Source organism: Cetorhinus maximus, chromosome 9 (assembly GCF_964194155.1).
Source record: "Cetorhinus maximus chromosome 9, sCetMax3.hap1.1, whole genome shotgun sequence".
Taxonomy (NCBI): Eukaryota; Metazoa; Chordata; class Chondrichthyes; order Lamniformes; family Cetorhinidae; genus Cetorhinus; species Cetorhinus maximus.
Genome location: NC_135887.1, coordinates 5,901,180 through 5,918,663, shown reverse-complemented (window position 1 = coordinate 5,918,663; position 17,484 = coordinate 5,901,180). Strand labels below are relative to the sequence as shown.

The 17,484-nt window shown below is 44.3% G+C and overlaps 1 protein-coding gene across 2 annotated transcripts in view; it reads left to right on the top strand.

The window, feature by feature from the left end:
• The window catches only part of sez6b (seizure related 6 homolog b), an 871,087-nt gene that overhangs the window by 736,572 nt on the left and 117,031 nt on the right, over positions 1 to 17,484 (top strand). For both annotated transcript variants that reach the window (XM_078547969.1, XM_078547968.1), the window contains exon 9: positions 1,459 to 1,597. In XM_078547969.1, the coding sequence (XP_078404095.1) occupies positions 1,459 to 1,597 (139 nt within the window). The remainder of the gene's footprint in view (positions 1 to 1,458; positions 1,598 to 17,484) is intronic.

Here is a 17,484-nt window from a genome sequence, read left to right as displayed (position 1 = left end):
AAACCAAAGGCAAGAGTGTATGGCATCTCCCTGTGATGTATGATTTCCCATAATCTCTGGTCTCAGATGTACCGCTGAGGGGAAAAGCAAATAGATGCTAAGCACTTCCTGACAGGGAGTAACATGGGAGACACAAGGGACAAGAAAGCCAATTATGAACACAAAATAACAAGAGTCCTGTTGCTTAACAGGTATTTAATCTGCGTTCTGTCCCTTGGACCCACGCTTGCAGTGGAATACATTGCAAACTTTGTTGCCAAATGATATTTTAATTGAAACAATGGCTTATTGAAATTCTGGTGGGAAAGGGAATCAAGTCAAAATAAATGATTAATGAACTTCAGACTTGCGCTTCATGCTAAACCCATTACTTGAAATAAGAAACCACCAATATATTAATTCCTTTGAGTTTCCTAGGTCACATTTTTGCCAGTAGAGAGAGAGAAAGAGTGTTTGTGTGTGTGCGTGCGTGTATGTATGTGTGTGTGTGTGTGTGTGTGTGTGTGTGTGGCACTGGGTAGATTATTCTTGGTATTTTGCCTCCACTGCTTTGAAGCCAGTTACCAGATGTGGCAGTTCCTCTCCCTCCATCCAGCGAATTTCCTTGTGATTTTTGTTTCCTCTCTGCCTGATCACTTCACAGGCTCTCCCCGTGCTAACTTCCCTGAGACCTGAGAAGCCAGGAAAGTGGAACCCGAACCCGGGAACCAGCATTCAGTTGGATTTTGAAGCTGCACCCTCTTGGAAGTAGCTTCTAGTTTTATCCCTTGCCATCCAATAGGTCCCCCTCAGCCCACAAGATCCCCATGAGGAAGATGGACTGGGGAAAGTGGCCAAAGTGTTTCTTGCCCTTTGACTCGTTACTTAGAGATGGTCAAGAGTGCCAAAGCCAAGTCCCCCCCGCCACTTAGGAAACAGGGACATTTTATCTCCATTAAGTGCATTCCACCTCCAAGAGCTCACATTGGAAATTCAAGCTGCGGTTATGCATTGACATCGGACTATTCTATGTGAGCAGCACCTTTCCTGGCCTTGAGTTAAATGATCTTTCTCACCATTCCGATGACTGCCAAATTTAGCACACGCTGTCATTGTAAAAGGTGATGCCTTTTGTACACAAATGGTTGTAGTAACATTTCAAGCTATGTGGTTAGCAAAGCATTTTGACTGTCACTTCTACATCTGATTACAGACAGGAGAAAATAGTTCAAGAGGAATAAAAACACAGGAAAATATAAAAATGATGGTTAAGAGTTTACAAGGTTTCATCCAGAAAACCACTTCAAGAAATGACAGCAAGGAGATACGAGTAATTTTGACAATGGCAGCAAATAGTTAAAGAGCTGCATGATGATCCTAAACCATTAAGAAAGTGTCTATAACAGCTCAGTAGGTTGTCTGCAGTTTATTTTACAGCTGCTTGAAGAGACTGACTGGTTTTTTTTTAATAAATCACAGCTGTCTGCAGTGGGGAGATTACAGACTCTGCCGGAGTTGTGCTGTCTCCGAATTGGCCAGAAGCCTATGACAAGGGCCAGGACTGCATTTGGGGGATACACGTGGAGGAAGACAAGCGGATCATGCTAGAACTCCAAGTGTAAGTGCAAAATAGAGTAAGGTGCACTCACATAACCATGACTAAAACAGTTCGCTTGGGAATTGGAAATTTAGCTTCATCAGTCCATGGGGCCTATAAAAATTGAACACTGATGGAAACTTTTAACTATTAAGATTTGTGAGCATCTTGAATACAGACATGACCATTAACCTGTGATATGCTGTGAGCTTCAAGATTTTCCAGCCATTTTCTATCTGCCTTCTCAGTTTCAACAACAACTTGCATATATATATACATTGCCTTTAACATAGTAAGGTGCCTCAAAGCACTTAACAGGAACAGCCAAACAGAGTTTGACACTGAGCCACTAAGGACATAATAGTATGGCTGACTGAAAGTTTTGTCAAAGAGGAGGGTTTTTAAGTAGCACCTTAAGCGAGACTGGAGAGGCAAACTCTGGCTTAGTCCAGAGGTGCAGAAGCATGGTGTAGTCAGGAAACCTGGGTTCAGCTGCTTCTCCCCACTTCTGGTCCATCACCCAGGCTGCTTTCTTGTAGCACTACTTGCTTTTGCCTCATCATTCCCTGTTATAGAATCATAGAATGGTTGCAGCACAGGAGGCCATTCAGCCCATGGAGTCTGTGCCAGCTCACTGCAAGGATGGTTTAGCTGGTTCCATTCCCCAGCTTTTTCATCTCTGCCCTGCAAATCATTTCTCTTCACGTGCTTATCTATCTCCCTTTTGAAAGCCATGATTGAACCTGCCTCCACCACTCTCTCAGGCAGTGCATTCCAGGTCCTAACCGCTCATTGTGTAAAGGGTTTTTCCTCATCACGCCTTTGGTACTTTTGTCAACCACTTTACGTCTGTCTCCTCTGGTCCTCAGCCCTTTCACTAACGAGAATCTACTAATTCAGTCTACTCTGTCTAGACTCCTCATGATTTTGATCACTTCTATCCAATCTCCTCTTATCTCCTCCCTAAGGAGAACGATTGCAGCTTCTCCAATTTCTCCATGTAATTGAAGTCCTTCATCCCTGGAACCATTTTCATAAATCTTTTCAGCACCCGTGTAAGCCTTCACAACTGTTACATAAGATATAACAGCTGGAGTAAACGTCAAAACCCTAAACCTCACAGTTGACTTTCTCTAGCATTCTCCTTTCTGGCCTTCCTGCTTTTACTATTCATAAACTACAAATCACCAAGCCTGTTCTATACCGCACTGCTCCAACTCCCCTCACCTCATCAAGTTCCACTGCCTTCCTGTGTTACAGCCAACTGACTATTGAGGTACTTCTTCTTACCTTCAAGAACCCCCTCCATGGCCAAAACACACTCCACCCCCATAGTGTCCTCTGCCCCATATCCCGACAAGCACCCTTCTGCCTGTACCCCTTATTCCATGTTCCCCTCTTCCACCATCCTTATCCCTGCCCTCTGGAACAGCTTCTCTACTGTGTAACCACGCCCCTCCCCCCCACACCCTGACATTCTCATTAAGACTCTTCCATCTGGCCAACCTTTTCTTGACTGTCCATTTTAAATGTCTTGGGTGCTATCGAAATGTAAGTTGTTGCTGTTAACACCAGTGTGGAGTGGTTTAAGCAAAGCTTCACACTTCAGCATTGGATTTCACACATGTGTTGTCTAGTTGGTGGAAGGTCTCACAGGCAGTACCTCCCACAGCTTTAGATACCTTACCTGCTTTCAGCAGCCACTAACACTAATTGGATATTTGCAGCTTATTCTCCATCTGACTGCCCTATGATGGGTGACTCTGTATCTGCCAGCTTTTGTTGGGAAACAGAGCTAACTTGCCGGCTAAGTATCTGCAGTCAGTTCAGATGATATCTGATCAATGCCATAATACAAAAACTGGAATGAAACCAGGTCTTTTCTGTGTGGCACAAATAAGGTTATTGATCCTCATTAAATTTAAACAACTATTGGCTGTCTCCACCTTACTTCCTCCACGATGATTTCTATCCGGCCCGCTTTAACAAGTTATTAATACACCAACTACATCCCAGGTACTTTGCATATCTCACGAGTCAAATCACTATCTCAATCACCCGATTGAGTTTCACTGTGTGAAGTTCACCTTATGAAGACCCCTTTGAAATGATCGGTTTTGCGCACTTTGCTTTGTGGCTGAATTGTTATTCTAACCTCTATTATAAGAAAAGATATTGAGATTTTAGGCCCCGTGGGTCTGGTTTAGGTGAAGAATATCTTGTTTGATGGGACAAGACGCTGTCCTTTCTGAATGTGAGTGAAAGCTGAATGGCAGACGTGCAAAACCTGGCTGTAGTTTGATCCTGGGTTTGCAACATGACCTCCCAAACACACTTCACTTGTTTCAACATTTACAGCAGAGTTCACCTGTGACCCAAGTGTACCACTGGGTCATCACTCATTCTGAACCATGCTCTATGTATCAACTTGGCAACCAAGTCTGTCACCAGTGCTCATCCAATCCATCAACACAAACAACTCCACTTTGTTAAGAATGTGACAAATCTTTTCTTGCCCACAACTTTTTCCATTCAACTTTTTTTTTCCTCTCCCTTGCTTCTCTTTTCTTGAAAGCGATGACAGGGTGGACAGCACCACCCAGCATCACCTCACTCAAATAAACCTTCCGGTGGAAACCAAGACAATTAGTTTCGGGGAAAGTAAGTCCAGTGAGAATAACATTAAAGAGTCTGACAAAAATTCAAAGGCTTGAAATCAATACCAACTTAAAATTCGAAAAACATTAAAAACCCAAGAATCATGAGACAATCGGAACTCGCGTGAACAAAACTGCTGGATTCAAACAAACAGAAGTCATAGGGTAGAGAAGTTGTGAAGAAACCTTAGAGAATTCAAAAGAATGAGAAGAGGTTTAAAACAAGTACTTTTTGAATAAACTGAAAACAAAGGCAAGCCTGCATTTTCAAAAGTTGAACCATTGAACCAAAAGTTGGAAATTGCTGTTCAGGTTTTATTATTTGAGAGTGATCTGTTAAAATGTTTTTTTTTAAAGTATATAAATCTACCACTGTTCATTTGTTCATTTAAATTTTATTACAATCTTGGTAGAAACCCGTAGTTTTTTTTTTAAATAGAAGAAGTAAGAAATCCTGGTTATTTACTAAAAGGATAAGGCCACAAGATTCCATTGTTTAAAACAGATTGGGCTGTAACTTCCGATGGAGTGGCAATTGAGTCGGATTGCCACTCTGCTCGAACGTTCTGACCTGAAAATCCTATCTCGCCCGACCTTCCGACACAGGCCTGGCAAGATCCAGGCAGTGCAGAGTGTCCCCGTGGCCTAGTGTCGAGGACTGTAGAGTCGAAGGTAAGTAAGCAACACTCCCTTTTTTACAGCACTAGCTGCCGTAAACCAGGTACGTTTAAAGGTCCAGCCAGGTGTAGATGTCTTTGACAACGTAAGTTGATATGCGAAGTGGGTAGGATTTGTGCGGGGGTCCGGGGGGGATGGTGGGGGGTGGTCAGATCGGGATGGGCGGGCTTTTTGGGGGGAAGGGGGTGGTGTGTCACATCGGGTCGGGCCTTGGGGGTTGGTGGGGGTGGGGGGAGTTGGGTTGGTCCTTGGGGTAGGGGGAATCGGGTTGGGCCTTGATGTGGGGGGGGGTTCAGGTTGGGCCGGGCTGGGCCTTTGGTTTGATTTGGGCGGGGGGGGTGGTTGGTGGCAGGGCAGGAGGTCAGGTTGGGCCTTGGAGTGGGGGAGTGGTTGGGTCCGTTCCGGTTAGGTCTTGTTGAGGGGAGTTGAGTTGGGCTGGGCCTTGGAGGGATGGGTTAGGTTGGGCCTGGGGGGTGTGGTCGGGGTTGGGGGAAGTCCCATGTGGGGGAGGAGAGGAAAAGTCCTGTGGGGGGCCGGGTTGGAGGGGTCCCATAGGGGTGAGGGAGTTCCATGGATGAGGAGTCCTATGGATGGGGGCTGGAGGAGTCCCGTGGGGTGAGTGGGTGTCCAACGGTCAGGGTGGGGAGTACCATGGAGGGGGGTGGAATAGTCAGGGGATGTGGGGAGTCCCCTGAGGATTCGGGGGTGTGACGGGAGTCCTGTGGGGGCGTTGGTGTGGGCCTATACAATAGCTATCCAGAAGCTAGAAGTGATCTAAATACTTCTAACTTTTTCTAGGTAACAATTGGCACAAGACAGTCGGAACCATCCAGAGTTTGCAATTTAAACTGCAACTTTCAGTTGGTTCTCGGTGCAGGGCAATTGATCGTGGGAAGTTTGCACTTCCCAGGCAATTGCTGTGCAATCCTTACCTGGCAACGTACCGGGGTGTACCGGAGTGGGGGCTGTAGGGGTTCCCCAGCGCATATTTGGTACCTCCCCCCTCCCACCTACCCCCCCTCCCACACACAAATACAACACCCTGGAGCTCAGAAGTTACGGCCCAACTATACCTTGCACAGTAAATGGCAGGTACAACTGAGACAGTTCTCGCGAATTGGCTGAACAGTCCAGTCAGATTTTGGCGATCACAATTAGTCACATAGCCCTTCAAACTCCCAGGAGTTCATCTCACACCCAGCCCACAGCCAGACACAATCAACCCGAATTCCACGGGGTACGATCTTCACCAAAAATGACACACATCCGTAGAACCTGTTCAGCTCAGTCTGGATGACGTAGATGCACCAATGTTATCTACAAATAACAGAAATGGCTGAAGCAACTTGTAGTTAATTTCTGGATCTGGACTCTGTCTTCTTCAGTGTTGCCTGTTCCGCACCACTGGACTTATCAACTTCTACTGCTCAGCTTGGACTGATCTGTGTCCTTTTATATCTTTAAAACAGGTGCAGCTTGCCAGAAGCTTTGGTTTCCAAACCTCAATTTGTTCTTTGTTTCCTTAGAAACTGGGAGGGCCTGTTTCCTTTCCATGTTTACCTGTTCTGTTTCCCTTTTAAGTTTCGTTTCTGCTTTAGTTAGGGCCTGCCTCAAAAAAAAAAGTACAAATTAAATTTAAAGACACAGATCCCTCCACAGTATAAAAATGACTGAGACACAAAAATGGGCCCTGGTTCCACTCAAGTCTATGTAGCAAGAGCTACAGGGCCCTTTGCTGCAAGAGTGAGAAGAAAATGAACTATGTCAGGACTTTCCATAATCTCACTGCACCAGCCCCAAATTATCTTTGGCCACACATCTTAACCTGTGCCCACTGCAAACCTGACCCCGGATTGCAGCTCACTCTCTCACCCTTTCTCCACTCTTTGGGGCTCTCTCCCAAAACCATTGATGATCATAAAATGTAGTTGGGGCTTCATGACTGGCTGAGGTGAGATGCCCCCTGACTTACTGGCCGCTGGATGGGACCACTGCCATCGCTTTGTGCTCTCCCTTTTTATTCCTTGCCATGTTTGACATCTCCTTTTGCTTTGTAAAGGCAGATGGGACATTCTTCTGCATAAAGGGTGCTGGACACACACAGGTTATTGTTGCTTTCAGAAGAACTCTGCTACGCTCACAGGGCATAATTGAAATGATATGAAACTTCCACATTTTGACAAAATTTAGACAGTTGATTTTTCCAGCTGGTGTTAGTTTAACACCAGTAGTAACCCAAACCAGGTTATCATAGGCTTTAAAACCGTTCCACACGGGAAATCGAGGTTTTTGAAGCTATGTGAAGATAAGTAAAAAAAAAACTGGGACCTGATACTTATCCAGTGAGAAGATGTAATTGAAAAATAAATGTGCAACGCAGTTATATGGCTGTATAGAGGGGACTTTTCACTTAATTGATGCGCCAGGAGCAGGTAGGCCAGTAGAGCGTAGCGAACTCGGAGATGTGGGCTCCCCTGCCTAACAGATTTGGTTTCCACTTGGGTGGGGAGCAGTCCAGAGGAGGCCACAGGTAGGTCCACACCATTGTGGAGGCGGGTGGGGGGGCGGTGGTGGGGGTCAGTGTTGTATGGATGTGGTGGTGGGGAGCGGGGCGGGTGGTTGATCCTGGGCGTGGGGGAGAGGAGGAGAGGACAATTCCAGGAGGGTGCTGACCCAGTGAGGAGCTGGGAGCTGATCCCTGGGACCCAAATTGAAGGCAGTGGCGGGTTCAATCCCAGTTTCCTGAGAGGGCTTGGGTCCAATGCTGAGGTATCTAATAGTGGTTTTCCTGTCCCAGCATGCCTGTTGTGGCACTGGGGGCAGGTGGTGCTCTGGTCCCGGGGCCCTGAGGAAGTGAGACTGGGAGGCCTGAGAGGGAAGTTAATGGATTCAATGGGGGTTGAAGGCCTAGGGAGGGGTAAGGGGTCCGAGGCCTTGGTGGTTGAAATGGTAGGGCTCATTTGTGAGGGGTGGGGTGGGTAAAGTGGAGTACTTGGTTGGGGGGCTGGGAGGTCAGTGAGTGGCTGAAAGCCTGAGAAGAGGGTTGGAGGGCAAAAGGGGGCAGTCAGAGGCCTTGGTGAGCTGGATATCAGATGCTTCATTGGGTAGATTGGAAGGGTAAAGACAGGGGTATCTGATGTTGGCCAGGCAGGCACACCAGATCCATCAGGTAGGCAGAAAGCCACACATCTCCTAATCAAACAGTTCTCCGCCTCAGTTCAACTAACTGGCTTAGCCACAGTTAAATTTCAATTGGTGAATATTACTGAGGCACACAGCCTCACTAAAATGTTTAAAGTGCCGACCCTGCTTCCTTGGAGCAGGTTGGTCATTCACTTCTCTTATCCAAACTCTGTTAAAACCTGAAGTTGGGCAGATTTGGTTTGGGAGTCAGGCATTTGATTCCAACCCACCACCAACCCAACCCAAAGCCATTCATTTTTTGAGGGTCCAATATTAACCCGATTCACTCGCATGGTGAAAATCGTCCCTATAGGGTCAGACAGCTGTAATGAGGTTTGAAAACAGCATGAAAGGTGCAAAGTGCAACAGCACAAGGCTTCGATGGAATAACATTTGATTGAGGTATCATCTGATTTGATTCTTTCAACATTTGTAGAACCTCTGCATGTTCCACACACACACAGCCTCTCCTATCTCCAAAACTTTCTGCAATGTTATTTCTTTGCATTAAATTATGAGATCTTATTGAATTTTAGAGCAAACAAAAGAACCTGCGTTCATTTTCAAAAAAATGTTGTGCAAAACTATAGTGTACTTGCTCATCTCATTGATGAGTCAGTATATTGTAGGCTTGTGTATACTGCTGTATACCTGTTCTCCTATCCTACCTTGGAAAAGGTATAATTATGCTCCTGCTAAAATTCTCCAGATGATTCTCATGACCTTCACACAAAAACATTTTAGTTACGTCTTTGCTACCACCAGAGGTTCCCCCCAGGAGTTGCACCAATATGCAGCGTGGTGGCTGAGTGGGTAGAGGGATCTGCAATGTTTTCATTTCCACTAGAACGGGGAACCCAGATGGAGGTGAAATCTTGGGAATCCAGATAAGGGCAGGGTTATGGGGAAAAGCTGGGGCTAAATTGGACAAAGGTCTGGCACAGGCATGACAGACTGAATGGCCACCTTCTGTGCCGCAAGGTGCTATAATCCTAACCCTTTCTACCAATGCTCAGCACCCTCTGTGGTTCATTCTGGTGACAGGAAGGTGATGAAGGTGTTTTCCCTGGTAAACGACACATCAGTGACCTGATTGGTGCATTGTCAGTTACCTGATACTGCTGAAAAACTGGTCAATTGAAATGAGCCTGAGACACAAAATTCCAGATGAACATGTCTGATCTGCATGTTGACCAGTCGCTCTCTATGTCATGCTGGCAAAGCAGACCCTGTGAAGATCTTTGACCTGAGACATTTCTAGGTCAATATGACTATCTTTGTACAAGCAGGTGGGTGGATAAGAGCAGGGTAGGCAGTGCACGTCTGCTGTAGATCTCCTGCTGTTTCTTCATCTCCCTGCTCTTCCGAAACCATAAGTAGATACACCTCAAGCGATTTCTGCATTCCAATTTTTTGTCGGAAACAAAAACCTTGTTGAATTTTTTTTAAATCCAGTCAATCAGAAATCCAGAAAAAAATATCCAAAGGAAGATGACACTCGGAAAAATCCACCCGGCGGGCAATCCAAGTTAACAAGCCTTGTCCTTATTGCCCATTTCACGTGAGCGGAACCAGCACACAGCACTTTCCATGTGATAGAATCAAGGAATCCGTGCAGCCTCATTCAATACAATTCCCATCCATTTTAATATTTGTACGAAGGCTGGCTGTAAAGCTAACCTCTGCCCAGTTCAGGCAGGAGACCGGTGACACAGACCTCTGCCCAATTTCCTAGCTCTCGCTTTGACCATTCCACAAACAATTCCACTGCTCTGAAAATGTATCCTTATTAAACACAGGTCAGGTCTGTGCTCGCTTGGTGCTGACTATGCAAAAGCTTCCATCCTGTGGCAAGGTTACCAGCAATAGGACCTACAGTTTTATCTGACAGTTTAAATTAATGGGGTGAATTTCTATTATACAGCTATTATTAGCAATGCTGGGTCGTTGAAAGATGTCAGATCAATTTACTGATAGCTAGCAGCACGGGAAGAGAGGTGTGTGATTGCAGACCTTTACTTAAATGATAGGGGAAATGTGCTACAAGGTTAACGTGTTAAGTGGTAAAGCAGGTCCAGTTTCTCTCAGCTCAATTTGATGTGGCAATCTTTTCAGTCATTTAAACACAGAAATTTTTAATTCTATAGAGTCCAATGGATGCAACGTTCCCTCGTGCCCTCTCTGTCAGCCAGTTCTTGCTGAGACTCGTGCTGAGATTCTGTTCGGTGTTTCTACATTTTAAAACTTCTACAAGTGCTCCCCTGATCGTGCCGTGACTCTATCTAGTGATTGTTTGAGATATACAGGGCAGGGAGGGCTGAGCTAATGTCACTGATCACAGCGTAGGCGGCTGTAGCGAGGGTACTGCAATTTATTGTACCAACCCTGAGCGCGGGAGGGGGAAAACCAGACAAGGTTCATGCTCCCAACTGTCATCCGGTGGCCATTACTGAAAGTATGGATGTCAGGTAAGGACAGGGCCAAGCTCAATTCTAAGGCCCAGAGGGTTGAATACCATACTGACATTAACTGTCAAGGCTAATACATGAAGGATCTTCCTCTACCTCCTCCTAAGAGGGCATTGGCGACCATGGCCTTCCATTGGATTGGTCCGTGATTACGAACATACGAATTAGGAGCAGTGGTAGGCCACTCAGCCCCTCGAGCCTGCTCCGCCATTCAATATCATCATGGCTGATCTGATTGTATCCTCAACCCCATATTCCTGCCTACCCCGATAACCTTTCACCACCCCACTCCTCCTTGTTTATCAAGAATCTATCTAGCTTTGCCTTAGAAATATTCAAAGACTCTGCTTCCACCGCCTTTTGAAGAAGAGTTTCAAAGACTCAGGACCCTCTGAGAGAAAAAAAATTTCCTCATCTCTGTCTTAAATGAGTGACCCGTTATTTTTAAACAGTGACCCCCTAGTTCTAAATTCTCCCACAGGAGGAAACATCCTCTCCATATCCACCTTGTCAAGACCCCTCAGGATCTTAAAGGTTTCAATCAAGTTGCCTATTATTCCTATAAACTCCAGTGGATACAAGCCTAACCTGTCCAGCCTTTCCTCATAAGACAACCCACCCATTCCTGGTATTAGTCTGGTAAACCTTCCCTGAACTGCTTCTAACAAATTTACATGATTATGCCTGGCAAAATCCAGCAATGGTTTGCCGTTGCCTTCTGCTGTATGGCTGGCTAGGAAACTCTCCTCTTACCGCTTGCCATCAGGTGTACTGGAAGGATTTACAAGCTGATGGTCAACCTGTTTGGCCACATTATGAATGCACCTTGTGTGGCCATGAAGTCCTGAAGTTGGGCTTGAACACAGAGCTCCTGGCCCAGAGGCAGGGATGCTACCAATGCACCACAAGGCCTCCAAATACAAGAAAGGTTACATCTGCAAAATACCTCTGAAACTGCGAGGAGATTACAGCTTTGGGAGGAGACACAAAATGAAACCTTTGAAAGGTTGGCTTTGTCAGGCCTGGATCAATCCTTAGCCCACTAAGTCCCAACTGACTGAGAACATTTCAAGTAAATTTCGGCCAATTAGAAACCACTTTATTTTTACATGGTTCTTACCTCAAAAATGTCAGATGGGTCCGAGGGGGTCAAGAAATGGCTAAATGAGGGGTTTAAATTTTAATGGGCCCAGAATATCATGTCTAATGTAGAAACAGATTTGAAGTGAAGTTAAGATAATAAGATTAGGGGAAATAGAAAATGAGGGAAAGGATTTACATTTGTTTTCTTAATTCTTTATCCCAGAAGTACATGAGAAATGTAGTTAATAATGTTACTTCCGATGTATGAACAGCTTTATCACTGTCATTAATTAAATCTGCTAAGCAAGCTGAAAGCCATGGGAATCCAAAGACTGCCTAGGGAGTGGATAAAGGTTACACAAGACAACACTGCTGAAGGGGGGTAGGTGTTTGACTGCAAAAGGTATTGAATGGAGTCTTGCAATGCATATATAAATGGCCTGGATTCTGAAATCAAATTTTTGAATGATACCGAGAGGAAAACAGATAAAAAATTTTCAGAAGAGTTTAGATCACTCCTGCAGATTGGCGGGTAACATTTAATGCCACATCAGATGATGGAGGTCATTTTCTGACCAAGTGCTGGTGGCGTAGATCCTTGCCCACCCAGGCTGTGTATGAGGACCAATAGTGGGCACCCGACTGGCAATTTATTGCAATGTGATGCCAGAAGGCAAAGATCCCCCACCATTTGTAGGTACTGAAAAAAAAATTACCCAGGGCGTGCAGCATAAGAGGTGATCTTGTTCAAACATACAAAATTCTTACAGGGTTCGACAGCGTAGATGCAGGAAGGATGGGGGATCTAGCATCAGGGGACACAGTCTCAGAATAAGGGACAGGCTATTGTGGTGAGGTGAGGAGGAATTTCTTCACTCAGAGGGTGGTGAATGTTGCTATGCCCCAGAGTGCTACGGAGGCCCAGCCACTGAGTATGTTCAAGACGGAGATCAATAGTTTTAATATATTAATCTATCAAGGAATATGGGGAGAGTGAGGAAAGTGGTGCTGAAGTAGAAGATCACCCTTGATCTCATTGAATGGCGGAATGGGCTCGAAGGGCTGAATGGCCTACTATCTCTTTTGTCCTTATAACTACAAATAACAGGAAATAGAATTAGACAATTCTTCTCAGTGTATTGTTGGCATTGTCTATAGATTTGACATTATTACAATGTAACAGGGCAATTAAAAAGCTAATAAAATCTTGACATCCATAGCCAGTTCTTATATAGAGTGCTCCGACTGCAGTTATGGGGAGCCTTGTAAAATTATACTGTTTGGATCACTGAGCTACAACATGACTGCGCAACCACTGAAGAAGATGCAGAGAAACATCTTCCAAGGGGAAGGCGTGTGATAAGGTTCATAAAGTTTAGTCTTTACAGCGTAGAAAGAAGATAATTAAAGTGGAACGCGTTGAAATATGTAGCACAATAAATGGCTCAGGTGAGTTAATTCCTCAGTATTACTCGAAAATAAACTGGATAGTTGGATCAGAGGAAGTTAACTATACCAGTGAAGAGTAAATTTAAATCGGGACATCAAAAGGAACTTCTTCATACAAATGGTAATTATGTGTCTGGGATAATCTCCTAGGCAGGACAGGAATGAATGGGAGGATGAAAATATAAGAGGGAGAATACTTCAGTGGTTCAAATAGCCATTTCTTGGCTTTGATTTTTGTTATGTAATGGAATGAAACGTCTATTTTAAGGAGGGATGATGCAGAGTACCCAGGCTTTGATGTTCCGTATGTGGTGAAGGAATATGTTAAGATTGCAAATGAAAACAAATACAAAGCCATTAAAATACATTGAATTGAATACTTCTTGGAAACATACAGCAGGTTGATCAATATCTATGGAAAGAACAGACTGTTTCATGGCTGAAATTTGTCCAGAACTGAAAAAAATAAGAGAGAGACCAAGTATATTCATAGGATCTGAAAAATGAGACCATGGGGGAAATCGGAGCCAAACACAGAAAGGATGCATCAGTGGAATGACTGCTCATTGAGGTAACAAATAACACAAAGCAATAGTGAAGAAACCAAGGGCCCCTAGATAGCTGGGCAGTGTCTGGCCAAAGGGAAATGTGAGAAAATAACTTAGGAAATACACAAAACTGGGATCGCAAGTGAGGGGACCACTTAGCCACACATGACCGTTACGCCGCCACTTTAACACCCTCTCTTATTCCCATTCTGACTGTTGTATCTTTGGTCCCTTACAGTTCTACTGAAGCCTCAAGAACAATACTTTTGCTTTCTCCAAGGCACCGTGCAGTCCTCTGGTCTGAATATTGACTGAAGTAACATCAGCTATATCTCCATTTCCTTTACAACAGGAAATATGGTGAGGTAGAGGTGGAGCTGTTAATGTCCTGGGTGGGTGGGAGGGGTCAGGCGAAGAGAAAATAGGTTGATACTTTGGATGGGGGAGGACCTTTATCAATGTACTGTGCTCATAAGGGTTGGGGGCTCTGCCTATCTTGTTGCTATGTGTAGGACCATGCTATCTGCATCTAATATCAGTAAAATGAATCTTTTTAGAATCATTTCTGCACCCGCAGTGAGGAGCTCAAGGCATAGCTTGTCCAACTCCTCAGGAAAAGGCATGTTCAAAATGCCTCTGACTTTCTTGAAGATTCCATCTTGCCATTCTTTCTCACTTGAGGAGTTGGCATCTTGTTTAACGTTTTCTGGCAGGCTTGGGGATAGAACCAAGGCACACGCCTACCTCCTCCTCTGCCCAATGAAACACTGAAAGAAGATGCAATCCTCCTGTACACAAATTGGTTGCCACATCTCCTACATGACAACAATGACTATGCTTCAAGAGCACTTCACTGACCATAGAGAATGTTGTGACATCCAGAGGTCATGAAAGGCACTACAGAAATGCAAATCCTCCTCCCCTTCCTTCTCATCCCTCTCCTCCTCCTCCTCCTCTTCCTTCTTCCAGTTGACCTGATCTGGAACTTTTTGGAGCTGGTGGTCCCACTCTACATTGCCAGCATCTTTTATTTAAATGTCAAAGTTGATCACCAAACTTTCTACATTTTCATTCCATTTTTTATCCCTTTGTCAGATTCCTTAGCCTCGTCGGCCTTAACCATTCACACGTCCTTGGTTTCTTTAATGCCTTTCTTTTCTTCAATGATTCTTCCTATCACCTGACTGACATAATTAGTTACATCATCCACCAATCGTTTAACTGATACTTCCTTTCCATGCTTGTTTCCTTTTTAGATTTTTTCCTCCTCACCCTCTTTTTTTTTTGATCCTACTGAGAAGCATATCCTTCTTTGAAGAATTATGAAACTGAATGGTTGACTATTCTCTCCACAGACACAGACTGGCCTGCTGTGTCTTTCTAGCCTGCCCTCTTTTTATTTGCAGTATTTTGCTTTTCATTAATCTTTCTTGTGTTGTGAATACGCTTTATATCAGAAGGAGATAGGCTGTGTCTTGAGGTGAATAGATTTTTGCCAGATAATTGGACTGGAGATAATTGAGTTCCCACCATATTCAGGTTCATTTCAACAACATAATGCATCAATTGAAAATTGTGAGCAGTGCTTGACCAAATACCCTGAATTTAACTAACGGTTGATCGTGGACCCTGGCTTTAACCAGCCATTGATCGGTGACCCTGACTTTAACCAGTGGTTTGACCAGGGACCTTGATGCTCTAAGGGTTCAGAACAAAAAGAAATGAAACTATTATTTCTGTCTGGGCAGTGGAAGGGTTGATAATTAGATTGTACTGGCAGTGCAAGATTTCTGAAAATATCCCGCTCGTCGCACTGACGTATTTTAAAAACCGTTTCCACTTGTGCCAAAAATTTCTGCAAGTGCCGCATTTCCAGCATGCAGCCAGCTGGACCTATTATCAATAGGCTTACCAAATCCAGGTTAAAGTATTCCTGGAGATTTGGTGATGTGACATTTGATCACATTTCATTTGGTCACCTGACACCACTCGTGTGATAGGTAACCCGGTGACGTTTGATCATGTTACAATCCCTGTAGAGACTGATAACTTTACAAAGGGATTTGAATTCCCAGTGACCAGCTCGAAAGATCACATGACAAGATTTCAAATTTTAAGACTTTTTCTGTAACAAACAAACTAAAATCAACATCGACTAAACATTACTTAGTAGGCAACTAATGCACTAAATTACAGAAAGGATATCACTCCTTAACTTCCTAACATGACTGCAAACCTCCCACCATGTGTATACATTACATTGTAATCATTACAGGAACCAGTCCAAATTCACCCCCACCTTCCTTGCTTCTCCTCGATTCACTGGGTCGTAATATACAATGTCTGCAAAAAGTAATTTCCCTCAGTCTTCTGTGAATCCCCAAATTGACTTCAAGCATCCCAGCCTTGCCAGGACAAATCTTTCAGTGTCCTTAAGTCCCTACCAGTCCCATCTCTCTGATTGGAGAACGAGCTCTCACCAGCATTCTGCCTAGTGTCTAACAGAGAACACCCTTTCTCCCTACTGTTTTCCACAGGTGCTGTTTCCCTGTTTCTCTCTCTTTCTCTGGGACTCTCTCTCTCTCTCTCTGTTCAGGGTCTCTGTGTTGATAAGTTTAAGAATCTGTAAGTCTGCCCATGGCAAAGCCAACTGCTCCTTTCATAGTGTCCAGCTGGCACTTGGGTTTCATTAGGACTAGACCTGGGCCCCGGCCCCCATGGTAACCAGGCCACATATGCTGTCCTCAGTTTGTGTTTCTTTCTCACTCCCTCTCTAGTTGCTGGTTCTCTCTCTTTCCCCCGCCACGCCATGATTGCTTCTCTCTCTCCCTCTCCCCAGCTTGTATTTTTCAATTCTCCCTCTCTGCCCAGTTTGTCTTTCTCTTGCATGAACTGCACAAAAAAGGACCACGGCACCAGAGATGTCAGCGGCAATGCTCTGGAGAGCAATCTCTGGTATTTGATTCTAGTGGATTCCCATCAAAATGCACCTAATTGCAGAGCAACCAATTCATGTCATTAATTCATTTTTTTAAAATCCAGGGCTCTTGATTTCATAATTGGCCAAGAACACTTAAGGCTTGTGCGTTTGGCTGCACTCAGTACCCAATGCGAATCTCCTTCAGATTCCTGTGGGTTAAAAGAAGACTCAAGCACAGGTGTCAAGTCAGTGACGTGTAGACTGCCTGGTGCATGAATTTAATATATGCAGTGTAAACCCTGCAAGACTGTATTCAGTTTGAGCTATTCTGATTGACTGCAGTCTCTGGAGTTGCAATATAAGTACAATTATTAGCCTCCCTGCTGGAGTTCCCAATAAGATAACTGCAGTGTGTACTGAGGGGGTATGGGGGAGGGAGGAAAATAATTGTTTAATTTGGAGTTTGTGTGAGCCTTGAGACTTAAGTCTTACTCAAGTTATCTTTCTTAAGTGTAACCATACGGTAGAGACAGTTTGGCAATTACACTGAAGTTAGCCAGCATTTTATAATCTGAGATGGACATTAACTTTTTATAATTAAGGAAATATACATCAGCGTATTTCCTCACTTTACAGCTAAGTATAGACTTGGCAATGCATTAAGAAAATTGTCTGTTTGAGTATAGCCAGTTATGCAAAGTAGTCAAAATGAATGTTTTATGTAATTATCATATCATGTGACAACTATAGATGAGTGACCGACAAAGTCTAAACTGATAGATTATTCATGTAACCAATTTGTTCAGCTTTTTAATTAGGACCTACTCATTTACATATTTACGAAGAGATGGAAAGTGTGTTGCAAAGCACGTGCATAATAAATAGCATTCTGGATGGGGTTCTGAACGAAACCATCAACTTA